The 24633-nt window shown below is 35.9% G+C and overlaps 1 protein-coding gene across 6 annotated transcripts in view; it reads right to left on the reverse strand.

Annotated features, from left to right (window-relative positions):
* zormin (spectrin and immunoglobulin domain-containing protein zormin) overlaps positions 1-24633 on the reverse strand; it is a 799654-nt gene that overhangs the window by 89353 nt on the left and 685668 nt on the right. For all 6 annotated transcript variants that reach the window (XM_081744925.1, XM_081744924.1, XM_081744928.1 and 3 more), the window contains 6 exons: positions 22942-23105; positions 18740-18868; positions 16381-16533; positions 11004-11184; positions 7717-7937; positions 5575-5850 (listed from right to left, as the gene is read on the reverse strand). In XM_081744925.1, coding sequence (XP_081601051.1) covers positions 5575-5850; positions 7717-7937; positions 11004-11184; positions 16381-16533; positions 18740-18868; positions 22942-23105 — 1124 coding nt within the window. The remainder of the gene's footprint in view (positions 1-5574; positions 5851-7716; positions 7938-11003; positions 11185-16380; positions 16534-18739; positions 18869-22941; positions 23106-24633) is intronic.

Below are 24633 nucleotides of genomic sequence, written 5' to 3' on the forward strand. Positions count from 1 at the left end.
CTGAAGTATAAGGAACGTTGTATAATTGATAATCTGGGTTTTACATGTGTAAATAACAAATGACTGCGAGTAAGGCGAGAAGGTACACGAAAATTTCGAACAGAGACCAACAATTCGGAGTTAATTTTTCCATTGATAATTTTATGGAGAAACAGCAAGTCCGACACCATACGTCGAGTAAGTGGAGTCTGAATATTGAGTTTGTTTAGGAGTTCTGTTTTATTAAGACTACCACTGAAGGAACTCTGTTTGACAATGGCAAGAAAAAAGTTAAGGACAGAATCAAAACGGGATAAGTTTGAAACACAGGCCATATTCCATATCGGTGAGCAATATTCGATTTCAGGAGATACAAAAGCTTTGAAGAAAATACTGAGTATTTTGAGATCGCGAATTTCAGTAAATCTGTAAAGAATACCCAGTATTTTCATAGTTCTCTTAACAGTAAAGGTGATATGATCAGCAAATGTAAGTTTCTCATCAAATAATACTCCGAGGTCTTTATGTGTCGCGACTCTTTCGATAGGACTGTTATTAATACAATTTCTGTGATAAATTTTATTTTTCTTCGAAAAAAAAAACCTAAGAGTACAACATTTTTGAGGGTTTAGTTTTAAATTTCAAGTCGCACACCAGTTAGTAAGTGTAATAAGAATTTGTTGAAGTCATAGAGCATCATCTATGGTAGAGAGTTTTTGGAAAATTTTACCATCATCAGCAAAGAGAAGAATGTTTGTTGATGGTAAAGACAGAAAGAAAGGTAGATCATACATGTAAAGAAGAAATAGCAGTGATTCTAGAACCACTTGTTCCAGAGGATCAAAAACAGAGGTGCCTGGTATCCCTTCCTTTTACTCCAGGTGTGTGTGTGAATTTTCACGATAATGAGATATGATAAGATCGGAATGTAAATAGTGTAGTAAAATCGTGGCAAGCAACACGAAAATCGAGTCGTGGCAAACAACACCACCCAATAATCAGTTGTGTACACCGATTTTCCACATCCCACACACGACTGTTGAACACAGCCGTCTTGGTAAATACTGCTTCGTCGGTCCGCAAAATCACAGTTGGAAAGTTCAGAATGACGTAAGTACCATTAGTAAAAGTCCACACGGCGGGGAAAGTCTTCTGACAATAGCTCATATACTTTCTTCAACTTGAATGGGTGCCTAGCTTCGTCATGGAGAACGCACTACACACTCATATGACTCGCGTGTAGTGTCTGGGCTATACCACGTGTGCTGGATTGGGGACGGGCCTGAATTGCCGCAACAACTTCTTCTTCAAACCTAACAGTTCGCACATCTCGGATTCGTCCAATATCCATTTGGGGTCTCAGAGATCCTGTTTCTCGAAGACGAATATCGAGCCGTTGGAAAAAGACGTACGACGGTATTTGTCGATTAGGGAACCTATCACTTTACAACTGTCTCGTCTCTCGGCTATTACCCCTTGCCTCCCTATAAAAGGAGTGCATATCAGCCAGCTCGGATATTGAGAAATGTGCCATCCTGGCCACAACGTGGTATCACATACAAATAACTACCTCAGTTTAACAGCAGAAGTATCTTCCAGTTGCTGTATTCTTTCAAATCACACGTTCCACAACTGTCCACTTTAACTCAGGAACGTAATTTGATGTAACTTGCAGTCTACCGTATAAACACTGCCTGGAAAGCGAAGCACTGCAAGCGTCCCACAAAACTAGCTTGTTAAGACCTCTAGCGGATTACCTACAAACCTTCTTTGCCTTTGGTGTGCTTGAGACAAATGGGAAACAAAGCACTGTTCTTTGTTTTTTTCTGTTCGATGCTCGTATGTGGGTTGGTACCACTCAGTCGCCTATCGCCCCCCCCCCCTTCCTTCCCAACGTATGTATAACTCGTACATTGAAAATGATAGTGTTCCTTCCAGCATGTACGTCTTATACCTGATGAAGTTACCTGACATCATGCATATGTCCCCATATTTACCCACGAACTGGCTATGAAAGGTGACGGTAGGTCGCTCTCATTTATTTAAACGCTCTTTATGACATTGCAGCAACTTGACGATGCCGAGGTTGGAAAGGGGACAGCCATGCAGGAAAGGTGTTGTCCTGACATTGCCTCGTGATTGAAACACTGCAAAACCCTGGTCAGAGTGACTGCCGGAAGATACCAAACGCCGGAGTGCATTTTCGCCGATCCCAAGAGGTTCATTCAATACATGGCTGAAGTAGCACTCTTATTGACCACGTACCGATGACGACACAAAGATCCAAGTTCAATTTGTTACTATGCTTGTTGCTTTCATTTCTCTGTTTGGTGTGTGTGTGCGCGCATTTAAAAACAGAGAGAGGAGATTATCAATATTATTATTTGTGAAATACATTGCATTTTGATTTATGTTCACTTTTTATGCAGTACAAATATATTATACTTAAATAAGTCTCAGTCCAAATAAAAGTTTTAAAATACCCACTACACACGAATGTTGTTAGAGTCTACAATTTTAACATTTTTATTAGATCACATATTAGCTAATTGTGCTCACAATGAATACACTGGCTTTTGCAGAAATCGTGCATTTTGTAATGCAACACCTTCTTTTGATTTCAGATTTACATATATAACTTGGGTTCCACTGACTTGATGATGCAAAACTAAAAAGTTTTTGGCCTTGTTACTTTACCATGTATAAAAATGGTTCTCAAATTAACTTTACATTACAAGCTCCAGTTCGTCTTGATTTGCATCCAAAAGCAGATCTGATTTACAAGTATTTTGCGGCAAATAGCGTTGTAGTGTCGTTATAGATAAGCCATGCTAGGTTCAATTTCACGAGAAATGCCCACCAACTTGAGCATACAATGTAAATTGCATTACATTTCGTTGGAGTTTAGCGTCCCTTTCAAAACCAAGGTTATAATGAGACATGAACTTATTGTTTCACGTGGAATCCAAACCACATGAGATTACGCCGGGAATTGAATCCGGATCTCCAATGCGGAGACAGGTGCGTTAACGATATAGCTACGAGATAGTTCCAGACAGTGTAAATTTAACCCTGTTTTTCTTTAGAACGAATATACTAGGGTCAACTCTACATCGCCCTAAACTTTAAACCAGTGGTTCCTAAGGGCCAACCTCCTGGAGGGGACTTGGAGAACTAGCGAGGGGTCACAAGCTAACGACAGAAATAAACTATAAAATTATCAATAAACTTAACAATGTTGCGTGTTTGATATCTTGTCTTTCTTAGACTCCCATTCGAGATATTTAAGTAATTAAACACTTAATAAATATAAACGGATGAAAACATGGTGAGTGGTTTGAGGTTTGGAGTCCCGTTCTGCAGCAAAGCTATATGAGACGCGAAGCCGCAGCTTAACGTAAAATCCTAACTACATAAGTTCTCGCCGGGAATCAAACTCAGCTCTCCCGCGACAAAGACATCTATGCTAATAATATAGCCACGAGGGAACTAAATATCAAAATATGGTTATTACTGCATTATTATTATTATTATTATTATTATTATTATTATTATTATTATTATTATTATTATTATTATTATTATTATTATTATTATTATTATTATTGAAGATTTGAGATTTTAATGCTGAATCTGAAATTATAGATGTGTCAGACAAAAAAGCACATATGGCCAATGAGCGAGGGGGAGGGAGGTTAGCAAGAAGTATACAGGGTTTAAGGAGGCGCCAGGTAACCACGGTTGGGAACTACTGCTTTAAACATTATCACTTAACTTTATAATCTCCCGCTTGTGCTTCCTGCTTCGCCCTGCCCTTGTGCAGATTTGATTCAAAACTAGCTTGTACAGTTCACCAACACAGATTGGCGTGCATTTTACGCACTTGATGATATAATTGCATCGAGAAACCCTTATGAATAAAGACACATCTGTTATTAAGAATAACATCTGTTATAAAATAATTCTCCTTCGAATGCATGAACTGCAGGACTTTATTATTATTATTATTATTTTAATTATCTTTAGACGAAACTCTTAATGTTTAAATCGGCCTATTCCATCAGCGTATTTCCATTCTGCTACGAATGCTTTCAAGAAAGGATTTGTTTCATAATCCACTGGGAAATATAGGGGACGAAAGGAAACGAAAGCATAGTAAAAGATTTAACTTGAAACTTTGTGACGTCATCGGTACGTGGCCAATAAGAGTGCTACTTGAGCCATATATTGGATGAACCTCTTGGGATCGGCGAAAATGTCGCCGCCGTACCGACTGGGAAAATGTTTTTACTCAACTGATAATATTCTTGCTATTTCAATCAGCATACCTTAGTGTGCAATATTTGTAATGCCATCACCGCGAATGTGGTTAATTACATGCTCGATGTACGCACATACTTCTTCCTTCGTGGCGTTCACCTCTGGTGCTTGGGGTCCCGGGTTCGATCCCAGGCCCCGCCAAGTGAACTTTGTGGTGGACAAACACCGTGCTCGTGGGTTTTCTCGGGGTTCTCCCGTTTCCTCCCACTTTCTTCATTCCACCATTTCACTCATCTCTCATAATCACCGTCTACTTTAGCCTAACCGGCGTAACCGTGGGACGTAAAACTCAAAGATTTCATTTCATTTTTTTTCTTCCTTCGTGTGAGTATGCAACCCCACACATCATGTTTCGTCCGTCATCTTGAATCAGCTTACGCTATCAACGTCTATCACAGCATGCCGTACGTATTGCATCCAAACCGTACATTTCGCCTATTTTGGCCCATGTATCCTACAGACAATTGTTGGGAATCCCTCTCTTCCTTTGGGGAATCCCTTGCGCCCTCAGTGTACACCAAGGATGCTATTTTATAACATCCTTGGTGTACACAACCGATTACTGCACTTTTGGATTGTCTGCGTACTGTTTCTTTGTGAGCCGCCTGTCGCCGCAGTTCTGTGACTTGTCGTTCTGCCACAATTCCAAGTGGACGTTCATTTCTTCACATTTTTGGATGCCGTTAACTCCGGATAGAGGCGGTATTCGACTTTGTGTTACATAGACACTTTTCCTTGTTTTAATGTCTAAAACCTACCTCCCAAGTGTTGTAAACAACGAGCTGTTACACCCGGTATATATATATGGTTACACCAATAAGGGAATATTTATTTTTGGTGAATTAAAACATTGTTCTCTATTGTCATCCACTCAACTGCACACTGCTGTCCAATGGATATAAAAAATAAATTTCCTCCTATTCGTATTCAGCTGAACGTTTATCCATCTCTATGTTTTCATAGGAGTAAGAAAGAAGAGAAAAATTACAGAATAATTACTTACAAAAATAATCTTACTAATAATTTTACTGTTATATAAAAAGTATGGTAAATAGACATTAGTTATGACGAAAACAAATGCAAAATGGGTTCTAAAATTCTGGCCACCCACTTCTTAGTGAAATCTCTATTCTTATTCATGCGTTGAACAAAAACAAATAAAAGTAGAGCATTCAGCATACTACGTATTTCAAAAACATTAATTAGCAGAATAAAATAATTAAGTTAAATAGCTTTATGTAAGCAATCAAAATACACTTTCTTGTCGTTACTCACCTTAGGTACTGGCTTTCCAGTAACTACACACTCGAACTTTGCAGGCTCTCTGGAAAATACAACTTTATCTTCCAATTGTTCTGTGAATGTTGGTGCTGCTTTTTCCTCGAACGTTTTACGTTTTACTTCCGGTGTTTGTACTGATTTGACAATAAGGTTAGCGAAACATTTTGCTTCTCCCAAAGAATTTGTTGCCTTCACTGTGTACACACCCTTATCTTCTGGCAACGCCTCAGGAATTGTCAAGGTTACAGTGTTGTTTGGGTCTTGGATAAACTAGAACGACAATATCATGAAAAAATGTAAAGCCATGCTCAATAGCATGTAGTATTCTATAATACCATTATATATATATATATATATATATATATATATATATATATATATATATATATATATATATATATATATGCATGCATGCATGCTTTTATACACGAGGTAAGTCAAAAATTATCCGCAATGTAACTATAACTTTTCCTATGTTGTTCTTACTGACTGTGTTCTCATTTATTTTATTTTTATGCTGTTGTAGTGATGCTATTAAAGTTGGATCCTAATTCCTCCATTTGTCTTCCTTTTGTTGCAGACAGATCATGGCCGCTCCATTAAAGTTTGCACCAAAGAGGAACAACAAGCAGTGATCCGTTTTAGTAATCGGAAGATGTTTCAGGGGCCGCATTCCACCAAAGACTTTCAGGACAATACGGGAACAGTGTCTTGCCGCAATGGAGTGTCTACGAATGGATTAAAAAATTCAAAAATGGTCGCACAAGTGTTAAGCAAGAGGAAGGAGCCGGATCACCATCTACGACCACAAATGATGACAACATTGAGCGTGCACGTGACATGGTTGTCTTAGAGAGGCGAATGACTATTGATGAAGTGGCACATCGTCTGGAAATTAGTCATGGTTCCTGATACACCTTCCGAGCACAAAACCGGATCACTGCTCGTTGTTCCTCTTTTATGCAAACTTTCTAATGGAGCGGCCATGATCTATCTGCAACAAAAGCAAGACAAATGGAGGAATCAGGATCAAACTTTCACAGCATGACCACAACAACTTACCAATAAAATAAACGAGGACAGAGGACAGTATCAACAATGTAAGAAAAGTTATAGCTATATTGCGGATAATTTTTGACTTACCCTCGTATATCTACATATTTCTATTCATTGCTATAAGAAATGAATGCAGAAGTTTCAACAGTTTCTTGTAGACTGGTAAAGCTATGTCGCTACAGGGAAACATGCTTCTGGAAACTTGTTTGCGAAGTATTGGTTAGAATCGTTGATTGTTTGCAAACTGAGAATAATGGATCCTTACCTTTATCAATCTAACATTATTTACACATGGAAAAGTAGTTCTAATATTTCGAGGACCTCTTGTCCCCCTCGACAGGAATGGAAAAGAAATACGAAAAGGAAAAAGAAAAGTAAATGAGAGTGTATATTTCACACATAAGCAAATCAGCTGTGTATGCGTTCATTTGATTTAGAAGGAAAGTTAGATTGTTCTGATTTTGCAAACAGTTGAAAAGGTAAATGAAGAAAATTCAAGAAGCTGAATTTTGAGGATAAGGGTTTCAGGATTAAGTCTCCAGTACTCGAGAAATTCAAAGAAAGAATGCAGCTCAATTTTAACATGGTCAGATTAATCAACCAAACTAAAATATAGTGGAAAGAACTTATATGATACGTGCAGAGTAGAACGTAAAAGACAACAAAGTTCATAATCTGAAATAAAAATGCGGCAAAAATGGTAGAAATATGGCAAGTACGGAAACTTGATAAAGAATTACTACGAAATGTACAGAGAAAAGTGAAGAAAGTTATCTGGTTGCGCGGAAAAACAATGGAGAAATGTTACAAAAGTGAAGGTAATTAACAAGATGTAAGATAACTTAATAAATTGATCTTTTCTCATTTAATAGGCACAATGTGTCCGCGTCACAATTCAGATGTTCATACTCGAATCCCAAAGACTAATACTTTGGTGTTTTCTTTGAGTTTGTCCTTGGTCGATATTACTGACAGCCACTTTTCTCTTTCTCTTTCGCTCTTCTTGCTCCATAGATATAGTAATGAGAGAATAAATTGGAGAAGATCCTGTTTTAAACACATCCTGTTATATACACTTACTTGTATTCTTTCTGAAGAAGCCAATTCTTGGTTATTTAGGAACCATTTAACTGTAGGTTTTGGGTCACCAGTAACAACACATTCCAATACCACTTTCTCGCCTTCAGATACTAGAACATCTGTCAACAACTTGCTAAACTTAGGTGCCGTTCCAGCTTCTTGGGTTACAGGCGTAACTTCTTCTCTTGTAGCAGATTTCTCTATTTCCGTTGGACCAAGACCTAAAACAAAGTAGTAAACATTAAAAAGAGCTATTGTTTTAGAAAGTCTCAAACAATAAATAACATTTAGTGAATTACTTCTATTTATAAACAGTTGTTTATTTATTAACTATGAACGGCTGCACTAGTGAGATTTTTGGAAACAGCTGTACGGAAGGAGTATCAAGACTGGTGTCAACAGGGGCAAGTGACGGATCATCCGTAAAGCTGTAGAGGACTACTTTTAGTGTTACCACTACTTTATTTTTTTTTACTTGTTTTAATTCCATGCAGAGTGAATGATTGTAAAGCCTTAAAGAAAATGTACAATATATTACACTGAAATCGTAAAATTGTAACGAAAATTATTATGGCACGTTTTTTTTATTATTTATTTATTTATTTATTTATTTATTTATTTATTTATTTATTTATTGTGAAAGAATAATCCATCCTACATGAGAAGACTAAATTCACTGCTTATTCATAACGATAGAACATCTAGATGCAGTCACGGAGAATAGGCCTTATCAAAGTATAAAACAGCTCTCCCAAGGGAAAGAAAAGTTGTAGAACTTCCATGCTGCCCACCAATCTATGGTTGAAGTGAACAAGATTCATAACGATTTTCATTCCAAGCACTGGCGATTACGGAAAAAAATTAATGAAAGTGTGCATTATGCTGTATCTAAACGGAATGAATTTTAGAAAATGTATCGCTTAACTTTAAAAGAAATAGGGAAGGAGGGGGGTAGGCTAGGAGGCTAAATCCAGTATTTTATTCTTTTCTGATTTTAACTCCCTAGAGGCGGATGATTTGGAAGCTGCAAAGAAAATGTACGGTGAAAAAGGATTTAGGATTTAGATTTTTGGGCTTTCGGCAACTATGGCCATGTTAGCCCGTCATGTATGAGGGATGACGTCCCTCGACTGCATATTTTTGAAATTGAGCGGGGTGAGTTCACACTTTCATTCTTGGTAGATTTTAACCCTAAGCTGTGGGAATACTTTCAATGCAATGGAAAGAATATACTTTCAGGTTCTTTGTAATCGAAAAGTTCTTGCGTGGTTTGGATTGAATAATTGTCTTGCATTAACATGTGTAAAGGTGCTACATGGCGTGGATTTTGCCCCCTTTTCCCTCTGTTGTACTTGATGGTTTGCAACCTCAAACAATAGGGTTATTTCTGCTAGTGGAAGGAAGACAAGTATCAAGTTTAATCAAAATCGAATAAGTTTTATGAGAGTTATCGTAGAACAGACAGACAACACACGAATGCCAAATCGAGTCGAATAGTAGAAGCTTCGCTAACGCTCGCTTCTACCTGATATTTTTGTTAATAATTCCAGAAAGGTAAAAAATAACATTAACGGAGGTTAGAATACCAAGATTTGATTACACGAAAATACTTGTATGAAAAGAAGCGCCATATGCAATAATATTCTCGAAATACTTTGATCCCTTCTTGCTTATCATTTTCCCACTTATACAGCAATAATTCATTTAGATTGATTACATTGATTTAGACAGATATTCTACTTTATATACGAAAGTTCAGTAGGTTCAGTACGTGACGGTGAAAAAATAGCTTCGATGTTGACGTCCCTATTGACCCTAATCAATCAACTAAATTCAATATTACATTTCCGCTTGTCAGTGCAATAACTGATACTGTACTTCCAGTTTCCAACATTGATTTAAGACTTACTGATGTGACAATCCTGCGACAAGAATGTTCTATTCCCTTACAAAATTTTCAGTGAATTTGAGTTCTCTGAATTTCCTGAGAGTAAAAATTATTTATCACAAGAAATTCAAAAATGAATCAATTCACTATGCCCAATTATAAATGTTCTGCTTCTGCCTTAAATGAAATTTCTAGGTTAAAATATTAGATGCAATGAATTAGAAATAAGTAACTCTTGTGAAATATTGAAGGGAAATCTCAGTTTAATTTATCACTTACAAAACCTATCATACAACTAAGAAAGAGAACAGTGATATTCTCTAAAAGAAGATATTTAAAGAAAACGTAACTATGTTCAATTTTTTTCTGTTTTTAATAATAAGATTTTTTAAAATAATAGCATAACATTAACCATTGTTCATAAGCTAATTTTGTTGGCAAGATAATAACCAATCGGATTGCTGACTTTCGATTTTCCAAATTTTTGATTTTCCATAATAATAAAGTAATAATAGTAATACTAATATTACTGCTAATTATAACAACAACATAGTAACTAATGTAGCGTGTCCTTTCATCCATTGATTTATTTATTTCACCTATACACATTTCGCAGCATGGTTTCTGATTTTATTCATAAGAATATGTTACAGAAATCAGAATTAATTTTAAAAAATCACATTATTCTAGCAAGAATCTAGTATCAGTGTTTATACCGTTTACTTAATGAATTTTATGTTTTGTGTGATTCAAGAAATTAATGTTGGTACTAAAGGAATAGAGTTTTATTTTAACGTTTGTTATGTGGCAAGCTTGCATATCCGCACTTTTGATTATGAAAACAATCATCTTCATCCACACAAACAATGATGTCTTTCACATCTTTAGTAATGCCTCCGCAACGAATTTTAAAAAATATGATAAGTATCGGAGATTTCTTATAAAATTCGTTAGGTAGGTACCGCGGGGCTAATACAGATGAATATTTAGACACTGTGTTCGCTTCTTTGTAAGTTTTCGAAATGCTTGGGTTAGGTTGCATAATTGCAAAGCTAGCACGCTTCAAATATAACTTTTATACTTTCGTCAGCTTATACCTATGAAACGAAACACGTTCATTACAGTTATTTTTAAAATTTATTTATTAAGCTGGTGAATGCCATCATTCATCACTATCGTATCTGATAATAAACGTAAAAAAATAATTAAAAAATACATGTATACATTCGATAGGTCTAACTATACAAAGAATTTTCTGACTACTCTGCCTTTACAAAGAGAAAAATTCTAAGCAACGAAAGGAAGTACATGCGGAACTCCTGCATTACATAATCATTTCCAGAAACAACCACTGGAAGCCATGAATAAATAATAATAATAATAATAAAAAAAAACTTACATTGAACTGTCAAAGTACATTGACTAGATGCTTCGCCAGCAGAGTTGATAGCAATGACTTTATAGCGCCCAGCATCTTCTAGATATGCCTCCTGAATAATAAGAGAGCATCTATCTCCCTGGAACAGAAGTTGGAAGTCGGACGATTCTTTGACAGGTCTATCGTCGTGGTACCAGATCACCTGGAAAGTTGTATATATTGTAACACTAAATTTCGTAACATACTACACGATAAATTCATGTCAAGATATTTGATAAAATCACGAAGGTAGTGCAAATTCTATCTATTATTCATTCGTTCGTTAAAAAAAAAAAAAAAAAAAAGAAAAAAAAAGAAAAAATGCAACTTGTTTAACCAGTGCTCCTAAGTAAAATATGTTGACATACTTTGATTTAATAGATATGATTTCCATCATTTGAAGTTTTAAGAGTTCTTAAAATATCATAACATTTCTAAAATGACGTCATACACATTTATTAATTAGCAGGGGCTTTAAAATAGATACAGAAAGAACAATTCTGAAGGTTATAATTAACGAAGTATTCCACAAACAACAAGCAGAAATTTCTCAGATAACATTCGTGCTATTATTACGACACAAAATATGTATGACGTGCTTCTTAGCAACAAAATACATCTTGGAACATCTTACAATTTCGCTGTTGGCTACTTCTTTGCTACTACTACTACGTGGATCTGTGACTGGAATGCGCTAATATATCCTAAAATTATATATTAAAGGAACGTACAAAGTAATAATGTATTTATCATTACATGGAAAAGTGTTCTAAACATCCACAAGTGTTGAGGGAAGTCTAATCATTATGACTACACAAATTGTATGGTGTGTTTCTTAGCTGAAAGGAGGTTCCTAGAAAATCTTACTACTTCACTTCAGTACAGTAAAATCTGTCTATGTTGGCCACAGTCAAAACTAGCTAACCTAGACAGGTGACTAACTCACAGAGAACTATGTGCATTTAGATCACTGTAACAAATCAGATCAAAGGTTATTTAAAAATACTGTACTATACTGTACTGTGCTATAGCCTTTGGTCTGATTTTCTTTTTTTTTCATTTTCAAATGAAAAATAATGGAATAGTTCTTTAAAATACATGATTATATAGTTTTAATAACTGTTCCATTATTTTCCGTTCGAAAATGGATGTATAAAGTACAAGCGTATTTTGTCAAATAAAAATTCTACATGTAACACGTTATGTAACTCTTATCATATGCACAATATCATTATTATTTTTAGATTAACATGCTAATAGCCCCAATAATACTAAGGTACATTATTTCTTTATCCTTATCACCAAGGACAATACAGGCAGGTAGGCACTTTGCTACATTAATCTACTCGTCTATTTTTAATAATTAAGTGCAACTTTCAGAGAAAAAATCATAGTTGAACCAAAAGCAAGAAGAGACTAACCAGGGAACTGTACGAATGGGGCACTCGAGTTGCCGGACGAGGTACATCACATGTGAAAGAGGGTGTAAAAATATGTTCATATGCGAAATTGTAGCGGCTGAGGGCAACATGGACGAGCGTGAGAGGCGGAAGAAGTGGGGCCTACAGTGGAACTTAATAACACAGAAATATGCAGAATCACACGTTTCGCTCTCGAATGGTGAAAGAAATGCATGTAAAATGTATAGGAAATGGAACATGAGAAGAGGTGCTATATTGTGGGGAATATGGACATCATGAGCGCCATCTTGAATGTAGCCATCTTGAATTTGAATTCAAAATGTTAAATGAAAAGTGGGGCATGTGGTATATCAATTAAGACTGAAATTTTACCAGAAATGCATTGGTGTGAATAATTTTATAGTTTCTTTATTGTGAGTTGAGAAATACGAACATGCAACAACGTCTGGAGGGGATATATGGACAGGCAACATAACCAATGTTTCATTTGAGTCCTGTTAAGGTACAAGTCAATTGTCCAGCAAAGAAATACAGACAAAGAGATATACTGTACGCGTATGACAGTGATCGTGTGGAAAACCATATTATCTAAACAATTCGCAGAATGTAGTTACTGGATGCACCTCTATAAGAAGAGTACAAAAAGTGTGTTCACATGCAATCCACTGGGAATGTTGCAGGGGATAAAGATTGCTGTCTGTGTGTGAACAATATACGTACTTTCCTAAAACACGTTTCATTACACCGTGAGTCGTTTCAAATACAATAACATGAATCATAACATAGGCAATTACAAGTAAATATGGGCGCAAAAAGATACCGTACCAGTCTATGAAACACAGTTGATGTGGAGGGTATCGATAAAAATGTGCTGCAAGCAAAAGACATTTTCGCAGTGTGCACACCTGACGAAGCTGGGATTAGTACACCGATCTTCCTGACAATCTGCTGCTATGTCAGAATGAAAACAAAAGTCATTGGAGTTTGGAATTTTTCCGGATTTCTTCAAGATATCCAGCTACGTAGAAGGCATACTTAATGAAATTAATGAACCGGGAAGCACGAAATTGAAAATGAGTGAAAGCTTGGAGACGGATGAACTTGTCTCGATGCCAGATATGAAACCCATCAATGTTCAATGCGGAGTCAGTGATAAATCGCACATACTGCTTGTAAGTGCGAAAGAATCCAACGTCCAGAGGTTGAATAAGTCCAGTGCATTTGGGGGGGTATGAGTTGTTTGTGAAGGACAACATTATCTGGAACAGTAGAATGTATCAATTGCGCATCTTTGTTACAAGACCACGAATCAACAAGCAGCAAAAGGCGATTTTCCGTCACAGTTAGCCAAAATACATCTTGGAGGAATAACTTCAGATCATTCTTGCTCATATTTGCAGTTTTTCGAGCAAATGCCTTGATATTCGAAAGAGTGTCTCGCATATTCGCGGGGAATTTACCTGTAGGTTCAGCAGATATTAGAAATAATGATGATAACAGTTTACCATCCATCGCTATAATCGGCATTACCATATTAGAGTGCGTAACTGCTGTCGGTGATCCAATGCTAGAATACACCCGTTTGACACCTTTAGTTGCCAGTGTTCTGCCTGAATGCAGTTCCTTATCAAATCGACTTTGATCTGTGTTAACCACTTGGCCTAAATTGAGGTTTTCTTCCACGATTATAGCCTTTGTTTCCTCGACAAACACGTCTGCAGTTCTCTGTAATTCTTGCTCACTTTTGGCAGATTTGGACACGGAGTGCGTAATTTTGCGTGACATAATTCCATCATGATAGGCTTGTAATGCAACAAACAATACATACGAATCAGAAACTGTCGTCAGCCTCAACCTAATTGCCTTTGGATTTTTTATTCTTAAGGTTTATTTCATGGGTATGTGACATTTGTTTACCCATCTCTGTGCTCTTTCTTACCTGCTCGTTTTTTCTAATTCACAAGACAGTTACAATAGCAGTTTTCACACCAATGAATTTCTGGTAAAATTTCAGTCTTAATTGATATGCCACATGCCCCACTTTTCATTTAACATTTTGAATTCAAATTCAAGATGGCTACATTCAAGATGGCGCTCATGATGTCCATATCCCCCACAATATAGCACCTCTTCTCATGTTCCATTTCCTATACATTTTACATGCATTTCTTTCACCATTCGGGAGCGAAACGTATGATTCTGCATATTTCTGTGTTATTAAGTCCCACTGTAGGCTCCACTTCTTCCGCCTCTCACGCTCGTCCATGTTGCCCTCAGCCGCTACAATTTTGCATATGAACGTCTTTTTACACCCTCTTTCACATGTGATGTACCTCGTCCGGCAACTCGAGTGCCCCATTCGTACAGTTCCCTGGTAAGAAAATTCATAGCTTAATTCAGGAATAGCAGGGATTTATTCACAAATCTTCATTAAGAATAGGTGTACATTTTAATACACTTGCCGACAACAGAGACAAAAAGTCAATAAATAATAACACTTGTTGTGTGATTGGACACTAGACGTAGACTAATGAACTATTTTATTCATTCTCCCTGCTTTCTACAAATACTATTAACATTAGCGTAAGATTCAGTGGCCTTTTCGAACACAATTCCAGAGGATGTTTTGGAAACTCAACTTTCCAAGAAATGAAAACATCATTAATCACATACACAGTTCAATGTTCAGCTTGAACTGGTCATCATATAACTTACAGAGCAGCAAGTAATGCAGTTTTTACAGGAAAATCCAGCTTTCAGAAAAATGGGACCAAGTTAGGTGAGTGCCCAAACTAACAAGCTTCAATGTACTTACAAGGTTCTAGAACACTATGTTCTCCGAACTCTTATTTTGTGTTTGCCTTAACCATTATTGTGAAAAGAAAATAAAATTGTAGAAACTTTTCTTGGCATCGTTAGCAAATCAATAACAATTGGTCTATTTTCCAGTGAATTTAGATGGAGAATATGAGAATTAAAACACGTAAAAACAAACAGTTTGGAAGCGTACTGAATTTAAGTACGTCCAATTAAGTGTCCAGACACGTTTAAGGAAATACCAGTAACGGGTGAATTTAAGTTCTAGATTATGCTAAATCGATTTTAATTTTTGAACTGGAGGCTCAATTAGGAAGAGAAGCATGATTCTGATGGATTAAATTAATGTTAAGTCACAAAGAATTAAATAATAACCATAACTAACAAATATAGGAATATTTTTTAATTCATAAATTGAAACAAATATCTATCAGAAAATAAGAATACTTATTTAATTTTAAGTGAAACAGAAAGAAGAGAAATATCGGTAAAAACTATTTCAGTAAGCATGAGCAAAATGCAAATGAAATACGCCTTTCATCAAATACTGAAAACAGCAAAGAGCCCAACAAGAACAAAGAAAAGGAGTCATTTTGCCGAAATGTTCTGTAGAACTATTCCGTAAGATCAAAGATACGTGCAGTTTCCACAGTCTTTTCGAAAACATTAACTTAGGTACACATCAATCAAAAATTGATTGATAGTGAAGTTACTAAAGAAAGCTCTATGACAAACATTTGATTGTCAAGTTTGGTATATGGTTTGCCAGTTGAATCAGTATATAATACAATTTTGGTAGTTTGTGCTGCACGTAAGCTGAATATATTTGATTGTTCTTCTAATATCACAGCGGTGGAAACGGATTTCATATACCCGGTATATATTGCTCGATCCAAATGTAATTCATACTACATAATGTGTGTCTGTTTTATGCATGGTGAAGATCCTAGCACACCGATTACCGTCGAGGGCTGGTCAAAAATGTAGAAGTACCTTCACGCCCATATTATCCACAAGATTTTGTGGTAATATTATAAAATACACTTGACAAAAATACAGCTCCCACAGATGAATTAATGCAAAATTATGAATTAAAATTAATTAAGATAGTAAAAACTTACCTCTGGTTCAGGTTGTCCAACAATAACACAATCTAATCTCACTTTTTTGCCTTCAAATACAGAAATATCTTTCAAAGGTAATTGAATTGAAGGTTTTATAGGCTCCATGTCACTGGCTAATTCAGAATCAGATGTCTCTGTAGGTAAGCGTCCCTGAAGAAAAATCATTAGTTGAAACTTCAATATATTGGAGAACTCTTCGTTCTTACAACCAACATTATTGAGTGAGTTAAAGTACGTAGTGTATCACAGCACAAGGGTTAAATACGTTTACATTATGTTAGGACAAAATTAGGATGCATAATATTAGGATGTAATATTAGAAAAATGAAAAGTTAATCTATCTTCCAACAGTATTAATGAAGTGCTAAAACAAGAGACAATGATTTTGCTACAGTGTAGGCAATTTTTCCATAGTTTGAAGAACATAAAATCTTCCCAATAGTCTGACAGCTTGTATTATACAATACATGTAAACAAAATGTATTAATTTCAGTATTACTAATAGGAATAAACATCATCATAGGCAATCAGGCCGAGGCAGTAAGAAACGAAATCGCAAACGCAATTATGTCGCCAGCCCCAAGTTGCGTTGTCTTGGCGGCAATAGAAAGCAGTCATGAAAGTGAGCATAGAAATTGTACTTCTATAGTAACTATTTCTTCTTTCATACATCGACATATTTTAGGTAAAAGAATCTGTCAAGGAAAGGTAACACCGAGTTTACTATTTTAATATTGCAGGTATTTTGTAAATATTACACAGAATTATCCAGGATAGACAAAAATTACGTAGCATTGCCTGACTACAGACCTGCCCACTGGTCGCGTTAATTGGTTGAAAATTTGCAGGACAGTAATTCAATAATGTGATTAGTTGCTTTGAAGTTCTTTGTCCCTTTTCAGGATCGAAGCTATGAAGTGTGAACCCACAGTTTAACATGGAATCCGAACTACATGAGTTCCACCGGGAATCGAACAAATTACTCTCGCGGTAACGCTAACCGTTTAGCTTAGGGGAAGCCCAATTCAATAACTTGTTTTAATGACAAATAGATTATATATATTAGTTTTTTTTTTTTTTTAATTTACTTTCTATGTGGAAAGACAATGACTGTGACTCAATAATGATTCACTATATTACAGAAAATTACAATTCAAAGTTACATGACATGTCAGTGCCACATAAGATGAAGGAAAACGTAAGTTGTCATGAGCTCGTAGGACAACAGAATTCACATGAAATTAGAAATATTGATTAGCAAAAGTATTATCTAAGCATTTCAACTTCCATGTGTCTAACCCTCGAAATTTTCAGAAAACAACCAGGACCTCTAGTACGAGAAACTTGATGTAAGTAAAGAAAACGTGTAAAAATATCAGGACAACTGCACCAGAAGTCAAACTCGCCCCTTTCGGTTAGAAGGCAAAAATGTTACAACTCAACTAATCATTTTGCAAATTTATCCACATGGGGGATTGGAATTGTTTGCTTAATATGGAAATACGTGAAATCTGTGAAAGTGAGAAGTCCGACAGTTACTGAATTCTAAAGTCACTTGAAAGATCAACAGTCTCTTGAAGATCATGATTATTCATAATACAGGTAGCCCAAAAGAAGGTATACAGTACCGTACTGATCAGCTCATTGCATTTTATATCATTTCTTATTGTTATTCATCAGGTAGACTTAGTTTCTTTATTATTTGTTATTTGTTCTCTTTTCCAAATTGCACAAAACACATTACAAAAATTTCACAAGAGTTCGTATCCATAGCTTTTTATGTAGCCCGTGTTCTCTATTATTGGAATGTTTACAAATATTTATCGTTTCACCCCCTTCCTAAAGAGATATTTAACAGCCATGAATTGAAGACAGTGAAAACAGTATGAGGAAAACCACATTCTAAAATTGATCCTGAACGAACAGAGAAACTATAATTTACAAGATAAAGACCATGCCCTCTAATGTTAGAGTTTACAACTATATATATTGTCTCACCCTTTTCCTAAAGAGATATTTAACAGCCAAGAATTGAACACAATGAAAAACGTAATTTGTACGAGGAAAAGCACTCATTCTAAAATTGATCCTAAATGAGGAGAGAAAATATAATTTACGAAGATGTAGTCCAAGCCCTTCACTGTTTGAATGTCCAAAAATTTCTAGTGTCTCATCCCTTTCCTAAAGAATTATTTAACACCCACGAGTAATAATAATTTCCAAATTGTAAATTTAATTCAATTTATCATTTTTGGTGGTTAACCGACAGTAACTGAATCAGTATATTTTGGTCAATGGATAAAGAAATCGTACTCCACAATATCAAGGAAAATATAAATTCTACTTATTAACTTACCTTTACAGAGACATTGCAAGAACTTGTAGCTTCACCAGCAATATTCTTTGCAGCAACGACGTATACACCTGCATCTTTGGGAAATGCTTCCGGTATGATTAGCGTGGCAATATTACCATCAAATGTTGTCTGTAAAATATTTTTTAACATAAAAAACATGGTTAAAATGTATTATATACTCGAAGTTGTTCTACATAGAAATACACATCCTATAACATCAAAGTTTACGTTTATATCAAAAGCGATGTAAGAAATTAAAATTAGAAAGCATTATAGAAAGCGTAGAAGTCTTATATGGAGCCACCCTGAAAATAAATGTAATTTTCAAACTGAGATTCAAAAATCTGGCCAAACTTGCCCTCCCCATTCTCACCCCATATAAGCAACAAGTAAACAAACATACAGGCTATTACTATATTTCTCCAAAGGAGATTTCTGACCAAGCGTGAAATGTCTCCTCAATTAAGTGGCTGCTCTAATGGAATTAGGTGAAGCATAAATACTTGGATTATGAAGTTCTATAGAATTAGATTAAGCGTAATCACTCTACTATTACGTAACCAGCCGTATTGAATTATCGATAAGTAAGTTTAAGGAATTAAGGAAGTGCAATACATTTAAGAAATGGAGAAAAATATTAGGCCCGCCATTGCCTTGTTGATATACAGTATATTATCTCATTACTGAAAGATAGGAAGTACAATGCAATGGGACAAAGTCTCAAACATACGGTACAAAAGCAACCAATGAGAACGAGATATCGAATATTATGGCAGAGGTGTCCTACACGCTTGCGAAGTATGTCGTTTCAGAATGCAAGTACGACAACCTTTAGCTACAGTTCAGCGCTAGATAGTCTATTCATCACTTTCTCCAAAGGAGAAGCAGGAATAATCATTAATATACACTAACCTTCATTGCTCATTGTTTTTAGCTCTCTCTACACCGTTGAAGACAAGGGTATTGATGTTATTGTTATCACGGAAATCCACAGAATTGGACATGTGAATTAGGAGCAGTTATTTGACGTGAACATTATTTGACTAGGAACATAAAGCATACGCTGATTTTTATTTTGACTTTTACGCTCGTGTTGCTCAAAGCCATTCAACGTTACAACAAAACAATCCACGGTTCATACTGGTTTCATCTGTGAAAATTGAACATATTTATATTCTTCTTTGGCACACTAAATTTATATCATTCCTTGCTACATTTGACCTATCTGCAAGTGAGTGTGTGCAAAATGAAAGGACTTTGTCCCATTGCATTGTACTTTCTATCTTTCAGGAATGAGATAATATATGCTTTCCCCAGTTCTATCATAGTACTCCATCATCCCAGTGCTATGATAAATATATATATACGCAGTGAAACCTGCTTATGATGGCTAGCATCAGTTTCATTGAAAAGAGACCAACTAGGACGGTAACAACTTACAGAAAATAAAATATTTTGAAATACTACAGATAAAACAAGCAGTTCTATTAAAAAATAAAATATTTCAGTTTAACGTTCCATGATTATGTCCTTTAGGATAAGGGATACGGATGATTAAGGCGAGTGAATGATGATGGAAGAATTGGTGGAAGAGTTATCCTAAAGGACATATTATCCCAAAGGACATTTTCACAATTTATGTTATTTAACTAGATTAAGAATATACTAGTGGCTTCTTGGATACTAAAGTATCATTTTCACGCAGTACAGTGTATGCGAAGCAATGCAAAAGGAAAAATGAAATATCTAATTGCTGAAATGAATTTCAGGTCTGTCATATTTTAGGAAGTTTTTTGTCATGCACTGAATTAGCGATTTTTCAAGCACACTTTAAGTGACGAGATATGTTATGAAAATTATTTCACAGAGTCAACCAACTATTTTGTGAATATTTACAGGTAAGTATACTTGATGTTTTAAATAAATAAATAAATAAATAAATAAAAGGCAGCTGCCAGGCAAACGGAAAATCGAAGTTTCAGTCCTATCCACTCCAGCACCTAGTCTTATTTATTTATTTTATTATTTATTTATTTATTTTTATTACCCTTTTCTCCACTACTCTGTACCACAGACGGTCAAGATAACGATTTCAATTTTAATTGGTGTTGCTTTTTCATAACGACATTGAACAGAGTTAGAAAAAACTATGTCGCAATACCAAAGCCATAGAGTAACTGTCGTCAAACAAGAGACCTGGGGTTCAATTCTATGCTTGTTCAACAATAATATCATCTTGTTTATCATGCGTTTGTACCATTTAAAGGTCAACTAGTCTACGATCACTTGCTCTTACTCAATACTTACGTGCATAAGCATTTCCACATACAAATCATGGTTAAACTCTAAGATATGACGTATTTTAGTAATTTTTATTCTTAAAATGGAGCAAGTTAGTAAATACTTTGATTGTTTCATTAAAGTTTAATAGGAATGTCAGCAGTGAGGCTCTTTGTGGCCATCACGATAAGGTCAATGGCCGACACAAGCTCCACATTAACAATTCAAAATAAAGTTTTTAAAATTGCGGAAATCAAATATGAAACCTACAAATTAAGAGAACTAACCCAAAAACAATGAACATTAAATCAGAGCTAACCAAAAGGATAAAGGAATAATTAAGAAAACATATAACAAGAAGATAACTTTAAAATATCAACAACAGAAACTCAAGAAAAACATTTTAAAAAGAAAATTCCTCAGAGCACGTTAACTATTCCACTTGCGCGAATAAAGGTGAGAATAAACACACTATTATCTCTAAAAATCTGACTAAGATCTTCAGGTAATCCTAAACGTTCTCTGAGGTCTGAGTATTCTGGACATTCTACAAGATTATGCCGAAAATTTACTGTAACGATATAGTTTTCTTAATACGAACGGTTAGCGCCCCGCGCTAAATAGGAGTGTGAGAGATGTGAGTTGCAATACGTAAGCATATATGGATTCCTTCTTTTGGGCGACTACTACGCGACGACACCTGACAATTTTGTCCAGAAGAATTTTAAATGAGTGGAGCTTCTTTCTATTGGTCTGGTTCCATTCCGCTCGCCAAAGAGGGTTCATCCGTTGGAGGAAACCGCGACTAAGAGCACGAAGGGAATACTACAGTGCAATTACAGTCAATGGAGCGTTCTTGGTTGCTATGACGGCACGCTTGTTTCTCCGGATGTCGACTTGTCCCGGCACCAAGCAGACAACGACGGTACAGCCCTGGTCTTGAACGATAGCACCTCTCATGAATGTATACTGGAGACATTATTTAAGCTTATAATAAGGCTTTGAGAGTCAGTGCAAATAAGTACATAACGTAGGAAAGCTGAAACGCATAGTTGAGGGAAACTTCACTGTTGTTAGTTTAGCAGTAAGTACTGAACACAAGCGACGCAGACAAGCTTATGTTCTTCCGTGACGGAGACACAGCAAACGGTATTGTCTCCTTTCAAACAGTCAGTATGCACCACATGGAAATCTGGGTATTCTTCTACTAACGCTCCGAACACCTGCTGGAATTCCTGTTTACTTGTATGTTGTTCTGGCGGGTGATGCCAGCCGAAGATCGAGCCTTGGTACAGTAAATAGCCATGGTGGAATAGCACAAACATGTAGCAAGCAAAGAGACGGCTACACAAATTCATTAGCGGTGAGACTTGCAAGTACGAACATGCCATAGGCGTGTAGACCAAGTACATGCTGCATATCGGACGTAAATCTGGCCACCATTCAAAGGAAAGTTGCATAAATGGTCAGAAATAGAACGCACATGTTGTGTGACCCTTCTATATACTGAATAAAATCAAACAATTCTAGCGTGATTCCGTAAAAAGTGAGAGACTTAATGCACTGGCAATTCTTTCAAAACACATGAACATGGTAAATACTATTTCGAACTTCAAGAAACATATAATAGAACAATACATATGAATTCTACAATTGTCAAATATAGATATTTTTTATGTTCTCTGCCTCATTTACACAACATAAGCTGCCATTGTTATTGAACTATTTCCTTCTGAAGCTGCATATTATCACAAAGTGGCACTATGAAGTCATTTTAATGCGAAATCCTGCTCTTACTAACCTTCTATTTGTTTTATTATTTCAATGGAAACTGATCCTGATTTCGTTTGGAATTTTGTTAGTAAATAAATAAATGAATTATTAAACAAATATGTCATGTTTAGAGAAAAGCTTAAACTTACTTTTGCGTCCCTTGTTTCTTTGAAGGGCTTAGAATTATGAAGCCACGTAACCTGTGGTGTAGGTAAGCCCAATACTTTGCATTCCAGTTTGATCTTTTGACCAGCTCGAGCCATTACATTAGACAAAGGAAGAGCAAACGAAGGTGCCTCTGTAGGTTCCAATGCTGAAAATGTAAAAGTCTATAAGAATGATATGTGAATAATAGTACAATTTACGAGACTTAATCGTAGTCACGATAAGTAGCTATTAATTAAAATTCAAACATGATTAAAGGAAAGCTAATGAAAAACTTACTTTCAAATGAATATACTAGTATAACGATAATATAATAAATTCTAATGAATATCAATTATTATTACTGGAAATTGGACGTTCATGCATAAAATATTGCCGTATATCTTATGTTCCAAATATATTCCACTGAATAATTTCAAATTCCAATAGAAAAGAATTACACTATTGTTTGTAAAAGTTTATGAATATATTCAAAGTCACACAGGATGCAGAGAGAAATGACGTACGAACGATTACAATTTCAGTGGGATGAAACATGTGTGAGCCTAGTAGCGTCCTTGGTTGGCGTTCAGAGTACTACCGCTTTACGTGAAAGAGTGGTTTAAGCAGCATTCAAGTAGTGAAGCGCGAATAAGCTAACACGAAACGTATCTAACGGAGCCATGATGTCTCCTCGACGTTAGAAGCGATATATAAAAAGATGACTGCGTTTAAACGAGGCCCCGTAGTAGGCCTACGAGAAATCGGCTTGTCCTACAACAAAATTGGTCCGCATACAAAGCCTGTCGCCACAGCAGTCATGTGAGTTAGGAAGCAATGAACAGAAGAGAATTGTAAGCAGCAACGATCGAGCAGTGGAATGCTTAATGTGACTAGAGCACGGAATGACAATTTCATCATGGCTGTGTCGAACATTACAGTGTCGTCTACAGTCTTCGCTCGACACGGGGGCATGGTAACGGAATCGACAGCGCCTGCTGAAAGTTCGATTTGCGGCGCACGTGGCTTTGCGTCACTTCAATTGCCTCAGAACCACAAATACCGTAGACTGCAATTGTTGCATGAACACCGTGTCTGAATTGTGCTTTGAAACGAGTTAAAATTTAACTTGGGCTTGAGAAACGGCTACATACCCAAGACGCTGTCTTGCTGAGTGTAATCTGCCAACATGTATTGACGAGCGTCATAGCGCCCGACCTGCGGTTATGTAGGTGTGAAGCATTATTAGATACCACATTCGGTTCCGGCTGCTCTGCGTTAATGGCATCTTCACCAATAACTCCGCTTTCAGGAATGAGACAATATTTTCTCCCTAACTAAAAACTTAATCATTCATAAATATTTTCTAGGATTCACTACACATCAATGAATGTTAAACAGAGTCAATTGTAATTTCTTTCACTGGATTGCTTCTTTTTTTTAATGGAATTTCCTGTATATTATTAGTGAATAATATTTTTCAGACTAATTTCTATTGACTTGGAACCAGATTTACCGATTCAGATCACAACTATTTGAAAAACTTCCAGTTGAAGCTATTTCAAATTACGCACACGATTTAAACGTCATTGTCTTTACTCTTGATGCGATGGGAAAGTTAGAGCAAAATTATAGATTTTTTTCAGAAATTTCAAATTGCTTCAGAAATTTAAAATTTTTCTTTTCTTGTGGGGCTA

Source organism: Thermobia domestica, chromosome 17, assembly GCF_964235325.1.
Source record: "Thermobia domestica chromosome 17, izTheDome1.hap1.1, whole genome shotgun sequence".
NCBI lineage: Eukaryota > Metazoa > Arthropoda > Insecta > Zygentoma > Lepismatidae > Thermobia > Thermobia domestica.